The following is a 12617-nucleotide window of genomic DNA, read 5'->3' on the forward strand; positions in this document are numbered from 1 at the left end:
AATCTCTTTGAAAAATGTATTAAATTAAATAAAATTTCATATTTCTCTTAAGCTAACGGTCCCTAAACGCATATTGCCACCATATGTTTCTTGAGACATTTAAATTTCAAATTCTTAAGAAACTTCGTTTCCTTCTCCAAAACATCGCCAACCATATGGTTGCTTAAAAACTCAAAAACTTTAAAGTTCATCAAAACTCAAGCATATGTTGCATGTATTAATGCAACACACAGAAGAAAAAGGAAAAACCGTGTCGCAACCTTTCGTTGCTTGTATTACACATCGCACCGTGCTGGTGGAGAGAAAAAAAGTATAAATTGTCATTAAATTGCCTTATGTACAAATTCGGACGTCCTTTCCTCGCACCGCTTACGGACGGTTTCCGTCTGCTACTCCCAGAACAATCCAGCCAGAGAAACACATCGATTCGCTCGAATGCACCTGTGATGAGCCGCCGCCCGTACGTGGCCAATCGATGTTCATCACGGGTGTAGGAGGGACTGGGGTCTCAATTTCTGATTGATAAAATTGTTCTAGGTTAAATTTATCAAGAATTGGTTTTCAAAATTTTGATTCAGTTATGGATGAATTACCAGAACAACTTTTTCAGAATTTCAACCAAACTTGAGGTCAGAATGCAAATCAATCTTACACAAGTTATGTATCAACAACTAGGAGCCCAACTAAAATAACTTCGACACTTGAGGGTTAGAAAGGATACATAAAAGCTACCAACGGCATAGGAAATTCCTCCCTGGGCAAACACATGCCTGACGTCAGTCCGTCCACCTCGCGACCTCGCGGCTTATATACTTGTGTACAGGCACAGCCGCGGCGTCACTTCCTTACTGCACGCTTCACTTGTTCTACCCTTCTCACGTGCGAGGGTCCTTGCTGGCGAGCTCCTCTCGGTCTGAACGCCGCTCGCTGTTGACAGTATCCTTTTCTACGCCGCCGTTTGCTCACTTACCTGGCCGTCCACTTTGTGCCAGTTGTCCGGGCTTACTCACGCCGCAAGTCCTGGTACAGCATTGGTCAACCGGGACCTTTTTGCGCTCTCTATTGTAGTAACACTCGGTAGTGTCTCACGGAGAACCGTGCGAGAGAACGGCCAGTTGTCCAGTTGGAGAGCTGAGGTGTCCAGCTCGTGAGCACAGGCGTCCTCGGTCAGCGTTCTTCTCTCCAAAAGTCTCCCCAACGACGCAGAACAAAAGATGGTGGACACCAGGACGACGTTGGTCAACTGGACGTGCAGTTTTCAAAAGGATTAAATCTGGTTTAAAGTGTTGAATTTTCATCAAATTTTGGGATGTACGTCAACTTATAAGCAGTTTGTAACGGAAAAATTTCAAAATGTTACGCTCAACTTCCGGAAGAGCGAAAAATCTAGAACATGGAACCATGTTGTGTCTTTCAGTGAAAATTATGTGCGTCTGAATAATTGATCAGCTACCTTCGTAAGGAAAATTATTTTCAAAGTGCCATCAGCCTATTTGGCTCAATAACCAAGTAAAAGTTCAAACCTTAAAACTTTGAAAAAGTGACAAAACCCCGTCCCATGATCCAGAAAGGTTAAAAAACGAGTCCAGTAACCTAAATCGCAGACTGCACCACAACCAGCGAAAAGAAGAAGAATCCAAAGGGAAAAAATCACAAGAAGACCCCAGTCGGGTTCAGCGTCCGCCTCGGGGGGCCTCCCCATTGGGCCACGATGACGCAACTGGAGGATGATGTGCTGCTCAACAATCTGCTCAAATTTCCCGGGACAATCATCCTCTACAACAACGACCTGAACAGTAAGTTTCGAGGCACGGAGAGAGACAAAGAGAAAAGCTTTCGCACTGCGTAATAGCGCTTGGGCACCGTGATTTGCATAATTGGAAGAGAAGGATTCGGTTCTTGGCAAGGAAACCGTAATTATTTAATGATGATGAGTGAGAGAAAGTGAGGTTGCCATATTACGTTGGAAAATACAATGGTCACGTTTTGTTAATTTTTGATGACCTAAAACATTTTAAACATCAGTTTTTATGAGGCCATTTCGTTTAGGGAGATGGTCAAGAAAACCAGATAACATTGAATAGCACTATTATACAAAGACAAGTTTACACAGTAAAAAATTGTTAAAATTTGAAAGGTGTAATTTTGAAAGGTTGAATATATGTATATATAACAAGCCTTACCCGACAAACTTCGTTCTGCCTTTTTTTTCGTTTGTTGACGTGTTTTGCTTTTTTGATTATTCAGCCTCTTGTGATCAAAATTTGATTTTAGGTAACTTTCTCCATACAATTTGCCGATGCTCCGGAATCGGTTCCAGAGTGGCCAAAGTGTCAATTAGCGTAGCGTATAAGCGTATAAACCTTCCTTGGACTTATACGAACCCAACGCAACAAAGAGCACCTCGATCCAACGTTCCGTGTTGAATTGATTCGCGTTCGAACAAAACCGTCAAATTTTTTTTATATATACAGTATGTAAAAAAAGTATTTACACCCCTTGGGCACTATGCACATATTGTGATGAAACAAATAAACAATTTAATGTTGCCAGAAACCTAGTACTACGTTTTGTTTAGAAACTCATGCCAGACATTTTGCTACAAAAAGCTCATGAAAAGATGATTTCTATAATAAGTTATATAACAAATACTATTACGAAAATAAAAAAGGTGCAAAAAAAGTTTGTACACCTTTCAAAAAAATAACATAAATAATGTTATTTGTTGACAAATCACCATAAATCCAGTGTCCCAACTCCAAATAGGCATCCTTGACTGATTGAAAAAATAATTTGGATTGAATATAAAGTTTACTAACTACTTAGTATAAAAGTTTATATAACTCTGGAAATTCTATATAAAACTTATCAAAACTTAATTTTGCAAACTTTCTTTTTAACTAAATGTCAATATATTACCATAGAATGGCTAAATAAACATTCTGGAGTGGGTATAACACTGTTTTAGGGGTCTTTATATCGCTAGAATAGATTTTTCGTTGGAATTTCGTACCAACCCGGAATTACGTCGTAGGAAAATCCGCCGGCATCCGAACCGGTCCACGATTCACAAGTCAACCTATGTGGAATCGGAAAGGGCATAAAATTTCCGATCTTTTGATACCCAAGCATCTAGGTTTTCTTTAAAACCTACGTTTTTAAATACCTGGGCAAAAAGTAGGTTTGATCCACGAGAACAAAAATTACGAAATTCCATACATTTTTGGCAGGTTGCTCAAACGAAACCATAACAACGTTTTTGCTTAGGTATTTAAAAACGTGGGTTTTATAGAAAACCTGGATGTATGGGTATCAAAAGATCGGAAATTTTATGCCCTTTCTGATGCCACATAGGTTGACTTGTGAATTGTGGACTGGTTCAGATGCCGGCGGATTTTCCGACGACGTAATTCCGGGTTGGTACGAAATTCCAACGAAAAATCTATTCTATCGATACAAATACCCCCAAACGGTGTTATACCAACTCCAAAATGTTTATTTAGAAATTCTATGGTAATATATTGACATTTATTTGAATTAAAAGTTTGCAAAATTAAGTTTAGATAAGTTTTATATAGAATTTCCAGAGTTATATAAACTTTTATACTAAGTAGTAAGTAAACTTTATATTCAATCCAAATTATTTTTTCAATCAGTCAAGGATGCCTATTTGGAGTTGGGACACTGGATTTATGGTGATTTGTCAACAAATAACATTATTTATGTTATTTTTTCGAAAGGTGTACAAACTTTTTTTGCACCTTTTTTATTTTCGTAATAGTATTTGTTATATAACTTATTATAGAAATCATCTTTTCATGAGCTTTTTGTAGCAAAATGTCTGGCATGAGTTTCTGAACAAAACGTAGTACTAGGTTTCTGGCAACATTAAATTGTTAATTTGTTTCATCACAATATGTGCATAGTGCCCAAGGGGTGTAAATACTTTTTTTACATACTGTAGATATGGAAAAACTTTAACTTTTCTATATTGTCATCATTAATTAGTTGCCATTATTCCATAAATATTGTACAATTTAAAAACAGTGGTAATGAATTCATATTAGGGACCATCCATGAACCACATGGACACCTTAGGGGAGGGGAGCTTCAGCGATCGTCCACGCTCCATACAAAAAAGATTTGTTTTGTATGTAAATTGTCCACTAGGGGGGGGGGGGGGAGGTGGTCCGAGATTCCATAGAAAGTGTGTCCACGTGGTTTATGGATGGTCCCTTACTTCTTTTTTGCTACACTACGCGTAACTTGACTTGCATGGTTGTAACAATTGAAAATTTAAAATCAATACAACAAATTAACTCTCGTTGTCATAAAATTCAATGAAGAACGAAGACAAATCTTCGCAGTAGATAACTTGATAAATTGTAGCTTGAAAACGTCACTTAATCCACATTTAGGTGGTTGGTGCCTTCCTCACATTAGTTTAGTGAATACATTCAGTCAAAATAGCATCATTCCCCCTTAACACGTTTTCAGATCTTCAATATTTCTGACTCTTCGGCAATGGCTTTTCATAACCTATCCAACAAAATTTCGCAAGATAAATCCGGACAACATTTTTATCAAAGTATCTGAGGTTTAAAAAAAAGTTTGTTAATTAAATTCAAGCTTTTATAACTTTGGATAATGTTTCTTCAATCTTTTGGGCTCGTTGAAAGCTTTTGATTACCCATCGAATTATGTGTGACATGATAGATCCGGAAAAAGTTTTCATCAAAATATCTGAGATCCGGTCTCTAAACAGTGTAGGGGAGACTGGAGAGAAACTCGATCCCCTTTTTTGAATCGCACATAAACAAAAAATAAATAAATTTTTGCTCTACGCTGAGAGCAAATGCTGTAGAGTCTACAGCATTGCCTTGGCGTTCTCGATTGCGAGATTCCAACTCAAAACTAGATGTCCGAAGGCTTGATTGTTGAGGCAATTGTAAACCTGAATTTAAATAATGAGACCAACAACTCTACCGAGACAGGACCCAGGGAGACTATAAGATTTATAAATTTCGACAAATTCACATAAAATCTGTACGTTTTTGTTAAAAATATAACAGGTTTTGTATAAAAAATTAAAAACTTAAAATATTCTTAATTAGACCCATATTGAGCATGTTCACAAAAGTTGGTAATTTTTGTTTACAACAAATATGAAAAATTGTTAAAACTGCAGTAAGTCATCTTCAACTATGCAATAGGAAATCCATGTAGAGAACACTAAATCAATCAATCAAACTTAAGGTTGATTTCAGTGACTTTATAAATGCAGGAATCAAGTCGTAGGATTCATGTAAAAAAAATAATGTGTTAAATAAATGTTAACTGTTTTCCATACAAATAGAAACAAAGAAAAAAGGTTTTTTGCAGCGCTTTTTTAAAAAATTGTGTAACTCAATGCGAGCAATTAAAAAAGTCTTTGTATTCTACAATGAGTATGAGTAATTTCACACAAATTTCTAGAACAAAGCATTTTTTTAGTCTCCCCACTCTCCTTTATAGTTACACCTTATAAAATAACCCTGAAAAATCACAAAAAAAAACTATTTTTAACTTTTTTTTAATGAAAAATACGTTTGTTCGGAGAACGCAAAACTGGGACTACAGACTGAATAGGGACAGCAGTTTTAGAACACTTAAAAGCTTGAAATTTGGAAATCAAAATCCGAAACTAGTAAAAAAAAATCCATTTATTGGTTCATAGGTCCACATGGGTTAAGGGGAGATCTCAAACTAAAAAAAGTGTCCGCGGCCCTCAAGGAGAAAAATCATCTATTTCATCAGCGTACAAATATATTTGAAAGTAGGTGCTAAAAGCAAAAAGCAAATCTTTCTTCAGTAAGCTTCAAAAACAATAGCAAAATTTTCGACCAAGCTCACGTAACATCTCACTTGAACACGGCCCACTTCAAGTTCTTCGGCATCCTTCTCTCAACCCGGCTCCAGGTCATCTCGCCAACGAATCCCACCAGTGCCATCACAACTCCCGCCCCCAGCACAATGAAGGGCGCCAGCAAGTCTTCGCAGCCCATCGCGTGGGGTGGCACCTCCTCGCGGTCCTGCGAGTGAAAGATTTTTATCTGCACCCCGTAGTCCATGTGGCGTTTGGCCTGAACCGGCTCCTGGAACTCGCGCAGACCACCGTCGTTGAAGCGCAGTATCATGTCCGAGAGCAGGTCCTTAAGGGGCCAGGTTTTGGTGACCTTGGAGACCTCCCAATCAAAGTAGAGATCCTCCGACATCATGCGATAGAGCATGACGTTTTTTGCGGTTATGAAATCACCGATCATGAAGTGTCCGTAGTTCATCTTACTGACGGCAAATCCGACCTTTCCTTGGTCCGCTAGAACGTTCAGCTCGGGAATTGGGTGAATGCGATAGTTAGTGGCAACCTTCATCAGGTAGGGCTGTAACGTAAGGGATTTTGTTTTGAATAGTGCTGCTATTAACTGTATAGTTAGTACTTACATTAGACGTTTTTCGCACCGAATGTGCCCACGCCTCATGGGTGTGGGACCAGATCATACCCGCTTTGGCCATATCTTCGATGGTATCTATGGGTGGATCGAACAGCGGAAAGGCCTGCAAGCTTGCATTCTTTCCGATGAATATGTTCCCAAAATTGATGGTGAACGCAATCAAGGCAATCGATAGGACACACTCTGACAACGATCCATACAAAATCTTGGCACCATTGAACAGAAACATGGCCACAACATTGACCGCGTTCCAGCCCAAACTTCTGTGCTCGGCCTCCGGAGATGGATCGTACTTGGAAATCAGATCGTACATTGCAATGCAACACACCACACTCAGGACGCTGCATATCCAGACGGTAGGACTAAACACCAGAGCGACTGTTTTCCACGTGGGGATCAAACTGCAAATTGTGGTTTTAAATCTTACTTGCTGTTCAAAAACTTTTATCGAAACCACTTACTGAGGTCGAGGAACAAAGCAGCCAATCCCAACCTTGCGAAGCACTGCTGTAAAACCCAGATATTGATGGCTAGTCCACCAGGACAGCAACGAACCTATTCCAACGTCCGCACGACGTTCGGCCAGCGTCCCAACGATTCCATTCCCAGTCCAATTCTCGTAGATTGTTCCCCATTCACCAAGTTGGTCTGAAATTATACAGGGCTAATGATCTTCAGTTTCCAATAATTCATCCGAGCTCACCTATCGATACATCCCATGTGCAGTTAAACTTCATACAAAATTCAGCCATCAACAAACCACCCATTCCGTCGATTGTAACGTTTAGTCTGTGAAAGGTAGCCAAAGGATACGGTTTATCGGTTGGTTTCACGATGAAATGTGGAATAAGCCGGAAGCTTGCCAACCGGAACGTCCTCCGTTCCATATTGAGCAGTTTGTTGGGGAACAAATGGTTACCAAAGACAAATGTTCCATTGGATAACAAGTAGCTATCCAGGAGAATCATCTCTCGTCCCCTCTCCGAAGTCGAAACATATCGATGGGTCCACAAGTCCACTCTATCCTCCTCCGGGAGCAAAATCAACAAATTCACAATCTCCCTCATCGCCGGATGGCGATGGAACTTGTCAAAAAGGGCAGCCCGATCCATCTCAGAGTCAGGATCCCGCAGCACAATAATCGTTTTGTTCGGATTACGGAACATTGCCAAATCGTGACAGCGAATGTACCCATCCAGAAACGACTCCATCACGTCCTGGTCCATCACGAACGCGTGACAGCCCAGATTGATGAACTCGGTCAACCGCTCCGGTTGGTGCCCTTCCGGCGTCATCGACGCCAACGGATAGTTGGGAAACAGGGCGAACTGGCGTATGAAGGCCGTGCGATTCTTGCTCAACAGCAGGCATGTCGCGTAAATCTCCAGCATGTACGTTGAATCTTTGGAGAAAATTTCAATTAGTCGTTGCAACATCTTGTACAGTAGAACTCTTACAAATGTGAGCAATCAAAGCTTGAAGCCCACTTTCTACTAGATCACTAGGGGTAGCTATTACTTCGGAATCCATCTTGAAACTTATGAAATAGCTTTGTGAACCTACCTTTTATAAGCAAGCTAGGAACCTGTTGCAACATGGCAAAACAAAGCGAAAACTAATATTTGGATTGCGAATTCGAAGAAGGTTCACATCGGCTAAGGTAAAGGCTCGTATTTAAGATGCTTTACATACAATTTCATATCACATAAAAACGATTTTTTAAAGTTTGAGCCATTTCATTCCCTACCAATATTCAAAAAATTCTGCGTACGAACTTGGTACGAACGAAATTTGGTAACATTACCTTCACTTTGCTATTGTAAATATTTTTTTTAAGGGCGAAAAGAACTGCTGTTGCCATTTCTGAATTCCAGTGAAAGATAAGCAAGTCTATGTGGAAGCTTTTGTTTAAGTCCTTAGTACATACTAAGGACAGATAATCACACTGAATGTAAATCTCTTCAAGTTGATTTTAATTTACAAAAAGTTTTTAACCCCTTCCCACCCAGAGCAAAATCAAGATTTTTTACGTTTTTCATTGCCATATTTTACAGACTTGACCAAATTCGATGAAATTTGAATTGGAGACAGCAAACATCCTAATTAACACTGTGCAGGAAGAATGAGTCCATTTAATTCAATTGTTTTCGAGAAAAGTCAATTTGAAGTAAAAATAAGTGGTGCTCTGGTGCAACCATGGGCGTTAGAGGGTTAAAGCTTTGATTGCAAAAAGAAAGACGGATGGATGAGAGCTAATAACAATAATGTTTTTATTCAATCAAATTCAGAACAAATGCTCATATATTTGACTGGTCGATTGACTGGATGGTCTTATTTCCATCCAAATTGCAATTTTCCTCTTTTTTAACAACTTATTCGGCAATTTTTTTGAAAGAAACATGCTTACTCACTTCGCATAAAGCTATTTATAACTTAATTACAGTTGAAATCGCTTTTAATACACTGTAATTTAACGTCAAATTGCTGGTATACCAACATTGGGTCCCGATGGAATTACATACTGTTCTCCTAACCAGTATTCGAATAAAGTTTTTTTGGTTCTATATTTTTTAGCGGTCCAAAGTGGGTTCGGGACCTTCTGGGATTTTTCGAGACGAGATTTGTCTGATCACGCCTTCCGTTGGACGGGGAAGTAACTGTTGGCCCCGGTCTAACCTAGAGGTTAGGTCGTTAGCTCTGTCCAGGTGTTGGAGTCCTCTCCCTGGGTCCTGTCTCGGTGGAGTCGCTGGCAGGCAGTTGGACTAACAATCTAGAAGTCGTCAGTTCGAATCCCGGGGTGGATGGAAGGTAAGGTGTAAAAAGAGGTTTGCAATTGTCTCAACATTCAAGCCTTCGGACACCAAGTTTCGAGTAGGAATCTCACAATCGAGAACGCCAAGGCAATGCTGTAAAGCGAAAAAATTGATTTTGATTTGATTTTGATTTTTGCAAATTACAAAAATATCTCAGTACAAAGAAAATATGAATTAGCCAAAAGATTTAATAAAAAGATTATATTTTAATCCTCAGATAATCAGGTCAATAATGAAAAATTCAGTAAAAAAACAACTTTCTTTAAAAATATGTCAATTTTATTTACTTTAAACAAGAACTGTTGGGTGATAGCTAACTTGAAAACAAGTTCATATGAAATCAATTAACTTGGGTTACATTAATAAACAATCAGTTAAATAATGTCGAAGTTCTCGATTTCGCCAGAACGATTTACAAGAACTAATGCAAACACGATTCCCCCTTTACTTTCCAGCCTACAACTATGTCCTGAACGGCCACAACTCGATTCCGTTCACGGCGGCCAGCACCACCAACCTGCCCGAGGGCGTGCTCGATCTGAATGGCGCCGTGTCCATCAACGTGGAAACAGTGCCGTCCGAAATGGGGTTGACATCGCCGGGTTCGGACGCTGGAACGGGATCCGACCTGCTGCTGGTGCACCACGGCGAGGACACCAACGGTGCCAGCAGCAGCAGCAATGCCAGCGTTGCCAACGAGTCCATGGCCAATACCAGCGTGGGGAGCATCCCGGACCAGGACTACGAAGGGGATGACATGGAAGTGGACGACGACTCCGAACCGGAACTGACGAACCTTTCCTGGCTAACCGAGCTGAAGAACATCACCAACCTGACACCTTCGGATGTTCCGCAGACGGATTTGCCAACGGCACGGTTCAACAAGTTCATCGCGCAAGTGCGGAGGTAGATTGCCGGAGTTGATTGCTAAGTGACGGATTGTAAAACAACTTTTTTGTGGTTTTCAGGAGTCGAGAAACGTACGACAAGCGCAAGGATCAGTACACGTCGGCCGCAAGTTCTGGCGAAAAGCCACCCTTCAACTATGCCCAAATCATTGCAATGGCCATGCTGGAACAAGGACGTATGACGCTGAAGCAGATTTGCAAGTGGATACAGGAAAAGTTTTCCTACTACAAAGTGCACAAGAACTGGAATGTAAGCGGGATTGCCGATCTTTTTGTTCGATTTAATTTAACATCTCCGTTTCTTCCAGAACTCAATTCGACACAACCTTTCGTTGAGCTTTTACTTTACCAAAGTTTCACGAGCCAAAGACGAAAAGGGAAAGGGTGGATACTGGGAACTGTCGATGGATGTGTCCAAAAGTGAACGAAAGCGGGTTCGGGTTCGCCATCGGAACAAGGGCAACTCGGCCGGTTCTTCAATCCGCAGTCGGAACAGGTCTCGCAGAAGTGATGCAAGCACTGTTGTTGCGTTTGATGAAGCAAAGGGTTCCGAGATCGACACAAATAACAACAACAACAGTCAGGCTGAAGTGATTCACTACACAGCCACCAGTGCCGAACCGATCGTAATTGATGATCAGATCATTCAAAATATAACGATTGAAGCATTGGATTCTTCTGAATCTGAAAGTGCTTCTCCCGTGGCAGATCATACTTCGGCTGTTAACGAATCTCCAGTTTTTGCCATCAACGAGGATCAACTGATCAAGACCAGCACTCTGGTGGAGAACTGCAGCATCAACTTTGACTCGATCATCAACGCCGACAATGGCTCAAACATTTTCACCAGTCTCAACGTTGACGAAGTTAGTAGCGCGAAGCACGTCCCAAGTCTGATAACCACTAATCCAACACTAATCTCTCTCGTAGATATTCTCCGACAACGAGATCCCGCAGCCGGCCAACGACGACATCATCGTGCCATTTTTCGGCACCAGCGGCCAGCAAACGATCCAGACCGGGCCGAACGTGATCGTCGAAACCATCCCCTACTTCCTTCCCGACATGGGCACCTTCGACGAGCAGGACTTTGGCAATCTGATCAACATCAACGAGCAGGAGATCAGCGACGAGTTCCTGAACGAGCACGGATTCTTGTAGATCGCGTAACACGACAGCGTGTTGCGTTTGAAGTTTATTTTTTATGCGTTTTCAACCGTAAAATTGGAAACCAATGTGCATTCGTTGGTGCCTTTCTCAACCAGTGTTTAGTCCGTCCAAGCCATTAACATTAACACAAACTCACATTCGTAACCAAGGAATGTAATTTCTAGTCTCTAATTGTAAAACATAGGAAGCGTAAGGATGCGGGAGGTAAAAGAAAGTGGAATGAAAACGTGCCGAGAATGCACCCACGCATTGTGGGTGGTGGCAGAAGTCTGAAAAAAAGGGAAATCACATCTTGTCTTAGCTGTTACTGCTATGTTTTGTAGTAATTAAGGCATGATACGTAGTGTGATTAATAAAGGCACAAATAAATTATTTCTGCACAAATTGACATCAGAACATGAACGTGAGTTTTTATTGTCATTTAAACAGAATCACTATTCAAGGGTCACTTTTCGAAATCTCGTGGTTTGAGGGATGGTACGACGCCTGTCTTAAAAAAAACGAACGAATAACAATTTGTGGCTCCAATTCGTGATGAGTTGTGGTGGTATTTCCTTACAGACAAAACTAACACCTTTGACATTTTTTTAAAGTTTCGTTGTTTTCAAAAAAAATCGACTTTGTCGTGCTATCTTTTCGCACGTCGCTTTTTAACGTTACCCGGGCAGACGGTAATAACAAAATTCATGCCATTTCAATAACAAATACTGTTAAAATAACAAAAAGTGTTATGGAATTTTCCTGCAAAATCTATTTTTGCATAAGAGTTTAATAACAGTTTATGTTATCATAACAAAATTTGTTATTGGTCTGATATTGGTTGAGAGCCAAAACAACTTTGGAATAACACTTTTTGTTATGGAAGAATACCCTCTAACTGTTATTGGGATGATCGGATTAGTTGTTAAAATAACAAAAAATAATAACAAAGATTTGTTCGTAGAATAACTTAAAATGTTATTAGTCTGTTATTACAATAACATTCCAATAACAAAAATATCATAACGTCGAATAACAAATCTTGTTATAAATAACAAAATAGGCCAATAACACCTAGTATTTTCAAATATCAAAAAATGTTATTCACAAGTTATTTCCGTCTGCTCGGGTACGGGAAACACGCATTTTGATTTTTAACCTTGAATTAACAAAAAATAGAGCAAGCAATGCAAACAATGGCAAGCACGTTTTGTTTGGTTGACCATTCTGTGCATTGTCCCAAAGTTTGGTTGAAT

The 12617-nt window shown here is 40.1% G+C and overlaps 1 protein-coding gene across 1 annotated transcript; it reads left to right on the top strand.

The window, feature by feature from the left end:
- The first annotated feature begins 728 nt into the window (after positions 1–728).
- LOC120415889 (forkhead box protein A1-B-like) lies at positions 729–11771 on the top strand. The gene is made up of 5 exons (XM_039577530.2): positions 729–1796; positions 9760–10210; positions 10273–10462; positions 10521–11078; positions 11143–11771. The coding sequence occupies exons 1-5, from the start codon at positions 1712–1714 to the stop codon at positions 11371–11373; spliced, it is 1515 nt and encodes a 504-aa protein (XP_039433464.1). The 5' UTR covers positions 729–1711; the 3' UTR covers positions 11374–11771.
- The last annotated feature ends 846 nt before the right edge of the window (positions 11772–12617 follow it).

The sequence above is a fragment of the Culex pipiens genome, chromosome 3 (genome assembly GCF_016801865.2).
Source record: "Culex pipiens pallens isolate TS chromosome 3, TS_CPP_V2, whole genome shotgun sequence".
NCBI lineage: Eukaryota > Metazoa > Arthropoda > Insecta > Diptera > Culicidae > Culex > Culex pipiens.

What these genes read in the sequence shown, in the direction of transcription:
- LOC120415889 (XM_039577530.2), top strand. Translation starts at nt 1,712, where the DNA reads ATGACGCAACTGGAGGATGATGTGCTGCTCAACAATCTGCTCAAATTT. An exon ending in CTACAACAACGACCTGAACA is followed by an intron (nt 1,797 to 9,759) that starts GTAAGTTTCGAG and finishes TTTACTTTCCAG; the next exon opens with CCTACAACTATGTCCTGAAC. An exon ending in AAGTGCACAAGAACTGGAAT is followed by an intron (nt 10,463 to 10,520) that starts GTAAGCGGGATT and finishes CGTTTCTTCCAG; the next exon opens with AACTCAATTCGACACAACCT.